This window comes from Solanum tuberosum, unplaced genomic scaffold (genome assembly GCF_000226075.1).
Source record: "Solanum tuberosum cultivar DM 1-3 516 R44 unplaced genomic scaffold, SolTub_3.0 scf00042, whole genome shotgun sequence".
NCBI classification, from domain to species: domain Eukaryota; kingdom Viridiplantae; phylum Streptophyta; class Magnoliopsida; order Solanales; family Solanaceae; genus Solanum; species Solanum tuberosum.
The window spans coordinates 2,362,165-2,371,463 of record NW_006238967.1 but is presented as its reverse complement, the minus strand read 5'-3'; the positions used below and the strand labels follow the sequence as shown (position 1 = coordinate 2,371,463).

At 33.6% G+C, this 9,299-nt stretch overlaps 1 protein-coding gene across 1 annotated transcript; it reads right to left on the bottom strand.

The window, feature by feature from the left end:
• Positions 1-356: 356 nt before the first annotated feature.
• Positions 357-3,460, bottom strand: LOC102587234 (peroxidase 51-like). Its single transcript, NM_001288112.1, is given in 4 exon segments — positions 357-1,051; positions 1,867-2,032; positions 2,252-2,452; positions 3,196-3,460. Coding segments are annotated over 4 exon segments (996 nt in total). The 5' UTR covers positions 3,418-3,460; the 3' UTR covers positions 357-644.
• Between the last annotated feature and the right edge of the window lie 5,839 nt (positions 3,461-9,299).

Below are 9,299 nucleotides of genomic sequence, written 5' to 3'. Positions count from 1 at the left end.
TACAAAACTTGAAGTACTTAGGTTTCTATATAGGGAGCAATATCACGAGTTTGAAATAGGCTCCATATCTCCACATTTGGTTATTGTCATTTTCCTTTATATTTGGATGCTCTTCTTTAGTTGTACATTTTTGTTACGAGTTTATATTTGGTTAATCGAAGCTTTATGTAGAAGCACAAGGCAGGAATTATCCTCTACCTCTATTTCTATGTCAATTTCAGAGCCTATGAAATGAATAATATGATACTTGTGTCTTTCCCATCAAATTTTCAGTTCACAACTGATTACTATGTGAATATATATATATATATATATATATATTGCACTACACAATAAAGGGGGGAGAGAATATAATATCAATTAATCGAAATTGAGAAGCTGAAATTTCATCACAACATCAATGGGTTTACAAGTATACACGTTACCTTTACCCTGGTTGTTTAAATTTGAATTTCAAGCCCCTATTCTTATTCCATTATTACATAACTCACCCACCTAATGAAATGATTAAGGAACTTGGTCCCATTTTATTAAAGCAAAACAACTAAATTCTAGTTTGCAATCTTTTCTTGCAAGCCATGCAAACTTCAATCAAATCATTCATCTTTCTCACTCTCTCCATTATACAGTTACGTAAGAAGCTCTTAATTAAATGCTCCACAGTCTATACGAATATTTCCATTCTTACCCGTCTTCACACCAACTCGGCCCAATTTAGTCATTGCATTAACAAATGCGGTTTGGAAAACTTTAGAATTACTGGCCCACAAATCAACAGTACCTTTGGACCTTTGGTCTGTGAATAAAACTTGATCTGATGTGAATAGGCCCATTCCTTTTTGTAAGTTTTGGAAATACACATTGTCAAAAGCCCTAGGTGTTATTGGGTCCATGTTGATGGCAATTCTTGGGTCCACATTTTTTGGACACATTTGTTGTAATTGGGCTGCATATGTCTTGTTTAGACTTGGGTCCACTGGGTTTTTAGGGCTAAAGTTGAAAATTCTATTCGAGAATTGGTCGCAGTGAGAAAATCCAAGAGTATGGGCCGCTGCATGATAAAATCATATAAAAATTATAAGCAAGTTTGATGCATACTTCTTTCGGCGAAGCTAGAATTTCAATTTCATGAATTTTGCATTTTAGAACGACAACTTTTAATATTAATAATTAGGTTCTAAATAAAATATGTACACATATTTAATAAATTTCTTTAAACAAATACACTGTCTAGCAGAGGCGGGGGTCAAAACTAGGAGTTTGGAGGTTCTAAAATTTTGGGATTGAAGAGAAAAAATATTGCAAAGCATACTTTCTTTAAAAAGTGGAAAGCATTTCCACGGCTTGTTCCTTACCACTGAGCCGTCAACCAGTTTTGTTAGGGGATTCACAAGTTAATATACATATATATTTATTTATTTCATTTTTTTTTATATAATTGTAGAGCCTACAAAAAAATTATTGGGTTCGTCCGAACCCATTTACTCACTTTTTTCTAGGAGTGAATGGACCTTGTAATATGGACCTACATATTTATTAATTCATCTTGCATGTGTTTTATGAGTAATATCAAATTTGGAAGTAAACTGTATTTTATATGAGAAAAAAAGAGACAGCTACGTGTGGGATAAGTCAGTCCAAAATGCTAATTGGCACCATTGACTAAATTAGCTCCTCTTTTTATAAAATGCCAAAAATATACCTGTCATAGAGGAAAATAAGAGACCAATGACTCATTTTTTGGAAGCATGAGGATTGAGGGCTTTAACAGCTGGATTACATAATTTTTATTTTTTTTTAAAACGAAATCCTACTTGATCGAAGAATATCATATAAAATGAAACAAATGAAGTATGAGAAAATTACCAGAAAGGGCGATCATATCGGCCTGATTTAAACCATGAGAGGCAAACATTGTATTGAGCTGATCCAAATTGAAAGTAGGTTTAGGCAAGTTTCCCCCCACATTTGAAGATTTTGATGCCAACCCATCTAATCTTCCCAATTCCACTGCATACCCTGGTCCACCTGACTGCATGTATTACACAAGTTATGCCTTTAAGTTCCATATAATAACTTTGTCTCAGGTGATATTTATTTCTTATAATTTTGAATATGACTTAAATTTATATAATATTAAACAAGTAGACACATGCATCTTAAGTGATAATTCGCATGTATTATACGAATTTAAATACAAATATCAAACGCCAAGTAAAAGAAAAGGAGATGAAAAAAGTATAGTACATACTAGTTGAATGACATCTCGAGTGGCTAAAGCAAGAATATCAGCACAGGAAACTTTATTTTTACAACTTGGGATCGCATCAACTGCGGCTTTTGCTTTGATAACAGTGTCAAATCCATCTCCAGCCAATGAAAGATTATCTGGGTGATCTTTTTCTGCTGTGTTTCCTGACGTTGATGATATTATCACCGATGCATCACAACCCTACATTAACATAAAAAAAAAGATATATAAGTCGATAAAAATTGTCCAAAATTATATAAGATTGACATTTTTAGACGGCCACACACCATTGACCGGATATGTAGAGCGTGTATAATATAACACGAGAATCGACTAGAGATAGAGCTTTGAACGATATAACACGAGGTCTCCACCTTATGTCGAGAGGTGTCAAATGGCATCTTTAACCAGAAAATTACACTGTTTAGCTAGGTCAAAATTTTAGTTATATATACATATATATATATTATATGTTGACTCCTTTTATTGTTTCACATGTCTACTTTTTTTTATTTATATTGTAATAGCCCTTGGTAAAATTAAATTCTAGCTCCGCCACTATCTGACATTAGTGACAAGGAATCAATGATATGCAACGTTAACAACAATAAAATATTCAGTGAAATATCACAAATGAGGTCTGGAGAGAGTAGAATGCACACAAATCTTATAATTACCTTATGGAGGTAGAAAGACTACTCCCGAAAACTCAAGTGCAACAAATTCAAGTACAAAGAAGAAGAAAATAATGTAAAATTAATTATATGTGTTGGGTTATGGTTCTTTATTATGACAAAATGAATTTTTAAACTTAATTCCGACCTCAAAAGTTAAATCAACATGATAAAGATTAGCACAAGACCCATTTGTCCATTCTTTCGATAAATGTGAGACCTTATAACACGGAATATAATGCAGGGGGAGAAATTAAAGTATTTATGTACCTCAACAAAGCAATCATGGAAGAAAAGGCGAAGAACAGCAGGAATTGTGACAAACGTTTGTTTGAATTTCTGGTTAACAACATTACGCACAATGGATTCAACATTAGGACAAGTTTGGGCATAAAAATTGGTTTTGAGTTGAGCAGCTACCAAGTTTGGCATGAAAATACTAACACAAGAAATTGACAAAAATGATACAATAAAAACTTGTAAATGACCCATATTTTTCTATGTATAATCAAAAAAACAATATATTGGTTTACATATTATTGAACTTTAGACAAGGTTATATATAAGGTGAAATTAAGGAGAGTTGCAAGTTGGCTAAAGAATCTTTTTGAATTATGAATACAAAAGTGGTTGAGCTTTTAATTAAAGAATTACAATAGTGTTTTGGGGATTGTTTATTAGCCGCCTTAAATTTGTTTTTTCTTAGTAGAGTACCTTAGCTTGACTATTTGCTGTTCTCTAATTAGTAGTTTAATTAAGTGAACATAAGGCTAAAATATGATTAATACAAGAAATAGAAATTTAACATGTTAATTAACTAGAGAAGATAAGAGAATATAGTATCTTTGGCTAAAGTCACTTTGATGGACCTAGTTTGGTTGTGTGGTGGAGAAAGTTTTGGCAAATTTTTGTTTGGTAGAATAGCTATATCAACACTTGTACTTGTATCAAATTGTGTTTATGTTCTATAAATTTACGGAGGGTTTTAAATCTAAATTAAATATTTTAATTTGATCAAAATAGTATATTTTAAACGTCTGTAATAATTGATATATATGTCAAGGTTTGGCTTTAATTGGACCAAGTTGGATAAAGAGCAAAATGAGACTTTTCATCGTTACCTAGCGATGGACTTATACGATATGATGCAATACAAAAATCTAAGTAACAATCAAAACAAATATTGTATTTAAGCTAAAAATATTGTATCATACAATTAGTAATGACCATCCAATGAAGGTGTAATTAAAGTGCAAGTTCTTAGGTTTTTCATACTTTGCTTCTTTTTGGTCTAATTTTGTTTCTATAATGCTCCAATTTAAATCTTAAGCTCCCTAAACCACAAAATCAACAATAATTAGGCAAAGTAGGGCATATTTAACACTCACATTACATTTCATTTTATTTTTAAAAAAAGGTTAAGACATGGTGTATAATAATTGATATAAAACATAAACATAGATCCCCAACATAAGATTCCAAAACTATCCTGCATTGGCATATGGCAGACACACAATTACATCAAGGTTTAAATTAATAAAAATATTTGGCCTTGTTATATGAAAGATTTCAGATTTTCTTAGATTTTGTGCCCTTTACCAGAATAATTGCTTGTTGCTAGGTACAGAGGATGAAATGTTAGGTCAATGATTCCACAAACATAGATCTTAGATACTATATTTTAAGATTCTTAGTATATATATAACACATTGTATTTTTTAAAATTATGAATTCATGTCTACTACTTTTTCCGCATAAATTTATTATCCGCAATCAAAAGTTATAAATATAATTGAACCTGTTCCTATAATGGTACATTCAGCTCTGAATGAAGCATCATTATATTAATTAGTAGTCGGTGCTAAATTTATTGATTATTTTATGACACTTCAATGTTCTTTTAGTGACTCTATTACTCTTAATTTTGATATAAATTCTTCACATACTATAAAAACTTACATAATAAAAAGTATTATAAATTAATATAGCTAATATAAATTCAAAAAGAGTTTTTTAAAAATTATAATTAAATAAAAAATTATTTGACACCTCAAATTGTCAAATGCTAGATAGAAATACATGCACATAAATTGGACGCAGCGATAAGAGAGGGGGAGTTTGATCGGTGAAAATGATTTTCACTCTTATAAAATACATAAGATTTTTGTATAATAATTTTTATAATTTGAGTTGTAATTGATTATAGGAGATCATTATGCGTCCAAAAGTATTCTTTTTCGAAAGAGCCAATTTCTAAATCTTATTATTCCTGGATTTTGTGTTTCATTGATTGATATTTCAGCTTAAGTAAATCATTCTCTGTTGGTAGGTGCCAAGTTTTCTTCGTAGATATGATTTTCTTCTTGTCTTGGTACGGAAAAACAAAAACAAAAAAGTGTGATTTTTGAACTTTGTTGTATTTATTTGTCTTCCTCCTAAAAAACACAGATAAAATATTAATGTGCAATAATGCACAGATTTCTTCTTATATTTTTTAAAATAAATTTATTGTTTACATTTTCCATGGTTTTGCTAAAGCTTTCTTGTTCACGTGATTAAACAATTTGAAACTTTTACATTTTTATGTAAGATGTATCTACTTATTTGATTCTATTACGATTTTGACCCGTCGTGAGTAGCACCCACACTAATTTTCGATGGGAGAATCAACTAATTACTAGATCTCACACACAGTCAAATAATCAATAAAAAAATAAGCAATTTCAAAAATTTTAAAACACTCATTCAGTAAGGAAAAACAAGTTGAGATAAACAACCATAATTGTCAAACAACGTGAAAGTAACCCCTAGAACTTGAAAGTCATAGTACAAAAACTCTAATTGTCTAAAATAAGGGGATGCAACCCCAAAACTCAGAAAAACATAAATTTAAAAAGTCCAAGTCCGAAGAGATGAACTAAGATGATAGCAGGAATTCATGCAACCTGGAGGAAGTAGCTTACCTTGGATTTAGATATCACGTGTCTCACAACTAAGGTTTCGACGCAGCCGCCTGAGTATGCACGTACTTAAGAAAGAAAGAGAAAATGTAGTATCAGTACACAACCACAGTATACTGATAGGATCATCAACTAGTTCCAGAATAAGAAATATAAATCATGCAACCACAACTTAGTAAAAAAAAAGATAATGTACAATTATAGCACAAGTACAACATAACTTGGACTCCTGGTTCTTACCCTGTGTATTATGCATAATAAACATGGACAATCACATTACAACAAGCCAAATCTAGTTCTCTCAAGGAATCCACATGCAAACTATTAGTGATCCGGTGTGATTCCCGTTCCACTTGTTAGTATGTACTGGAGTGGTATCCATTCCACTCATTAGTATGTACAGGCGTGGTACCCGATACACTCATATTAATATGTACCGATGTGGCAGTTGATCCACTCATTAATATATTTCAAGGTGGTACCCAATCCACTCATCAAACACACATCACAATCACAACGACAATGAATAACAATCACTTGTACACCCAAGTAAACACATCCATTGCATTCGACTGACAACCTTTATCATTTCAAATCATGTTCTTTAATTTTCCCTAATTATGTATCATGCATACAATACTAATGAAGCATTTAACACGCACATATGACATAAACGTGAAACAAACAATCATCACCTACCTTGAAATTAGCCTAAATGCTCTAAAGAACTTGAGCTTCCCCTTTTTGTAATGCTTTGACTTGTTCTTGGTCCAAAACAATAACAAAACACAATAAACAATAAACAATGACCTAATTAAACCCAAATTATTACTTAATCCTAATCCTAGGCCAAATTCATGATTATTTTATTCAAATAAGGGTTTTTTCCACCATTAATTCAAATCAACCCCCCTCCCCCATAAGAGTACCCCTCTAGATTCTAAGGCTTAAGGATTGAAATAGAAGTTAGGGTAGTAATTAACTTACCTTTACCGAAAAAATTGGTGGAAAAACTGAAGATAATTTCTCCAAGTTGACCTTTCTCTTCCCAAGAACGAAGTTGCATATTAATGAAACGTTTTGAGACTTTTCTTGCATTAATTCATGACTAACCTATTATAGCGACCACCAACCCACTGTAGCGAGAATTAATTCCCCCGCTATAGCGAGAATTAATTTCCCCGCTATAGTAGTGTGACAGCCATTATAGCATATTAGACTGGACAAAAACTTGGGAATCTCCCCAAAAGTCTCCCTTTCACAACACACCTTCGAATCTTGATGCTCTAAACTAACTTTTTCACGTCAAGTCCGATATCACAGAGTTCTGCTCACCTGAATTCACTTTAAAAAATTCTTATGGATTCCTTAATGTCTTAACTAATAGAAAACTCAATCCAAGTTTACACATACTACCCATTCTATTTCCAGATTGTCCTAGACTGCACATTGCTCACATTTCGTTTGAGACTGGACTAGTCTAAAATTTTTAAGTTACGACTCAAAAGGTTTTCTCACCCAATTCTTTCATCATTGGTCTACCATAATGATCGAAAGGGGTCGTTATAGATGTCACGCCCCAAACTCAAGGGGCGCAACTGGCTCCTAATGCCAGAACTTAGGCCCGAGCCGACCCTGCTGAACCATTTGCTACTAGCGCATGGCAGCCACACACAATCAAGAAAACAAACAAGTATATGTCGGCTTAAAACTAAGTCATCGGCTGGCAAGGCCCCTGTCAACAGATCTATAAAAGAAACAGCTACTCCTAAGAGTTCATATAAAGAAATAGCTAACTAGCACAAAAGTCCTCATTGGGCCGTCGAGGCCATCATGATCTCTATACCAAAACTAAAAGCATCTATATATCAAGACAATACATCAAACAACTCACAAGCTTAAGCAACCCAACAAACTAAGCCAGTTTGGCCATAACGTAGCTATACACCTCACACACTAGTCTGCAAACCTCTAAGAGTAGTAAAGATTGGCTGGACAAGCCCCAGCCTACCCATAAAAATATATACAACAAAAGCTAACAAACCTCCCAACTCTGGAAGCTCTGAAGGAAAGGGGCTAGCCAACCAGAGAGAAGTCAAAAGATATATACAACAAAAGGTAACAAACCTCCCAACTCTGGCAGCTCCGGAGGAAAGGGGCTAGCTAACCAGATAGAATTAAGTCAATCTTGCTACTGAAGAGGTCTACTGAGTCGTCTGTCGGGACCTATATACATGAATGTAGCGCCCCCAGGCAATGGGGCGTCAGTACAAAATAATGCTAACCTAAAAGCAATTAGGTGAAGAAATCAAAATTTAGATAAGAATGCTAACCCACTACTGAATCTAAAAAAATACAAAAATGATCAAACAATAACCTAACCAAGCCCCCATAAGCTTGGTAGGTACAAACAACATACCACCTATGTAGGCCCCCATAAGTCCAGAAGGTGCCAAATCAATCTACATAACCCTATAGGTAGACCCTTGTCTTTGTATGAAGTCACATAAACTTTTTGGCAACGATATAGCCCGGTAGGCAGCACATAGCCCTCTTAGGCAACATCATAGCTCTGTGGGCTGCACATAGCCCTCTTTTGCATCAACATAGCCCTGTCGGCAACACATAGCCCTCTTTGGCATCAAAATAGCCTCGTAGGCAACACATAACACTCTTTGACATCAATATAGCCCCGAAGGCAACACATAGACCTCTTAGGCAATAACATAGTCCTATTAGACAACATCAACAACTAACCACAATAGCCTCAAAGGCGACAACAAACAATTGAATAAGCTAAAGGCGAACAATTTAGCTATAAATAATATATATATAGTTTCCAAGTCATTCCTAACTTAGGGTCGTTCTTAACAAATTATGAGTCCCTATAATGAGAGCTTATAACCACTCAATCAGCCAACCACTCACAATTACATCTACAAGATCACTAACATTAACTACCCTATTATATCACTCCCAAGCTCTAAGGAACATGCCGAACGAAGGGAAGAGCCTTAACATACCTTTTCCTTTATAATTTATGCTGAAAATACCTTTGTCTGCACCGCTACAACACAAAAGAAAAAGGTAAAATCAATTAGTAATTAAGGATAAAATTACTACGACAATTCGACAATCAAAGCGAATTCGTATCGTAAATTACTATCCAAGACCTAAGGTATCCGTAAACTGCTAAAAAGATGGTTCCTACCTTTCTTTAAATGCTAGAACACTTGAATAAATCAAAACACTGAAAAAAAGCCTGCTGCCACAACCTCCACATCACTACACCGCTCAATTCACCGTGAAAATTATACCAAAATGAGGAGTTCACGACGTAGGGAAATTTTTGATGAGGAGCAGAGAAGAGATAATGAACACACAAGGATGATTTGAGGAGTAATTCTCTGATTT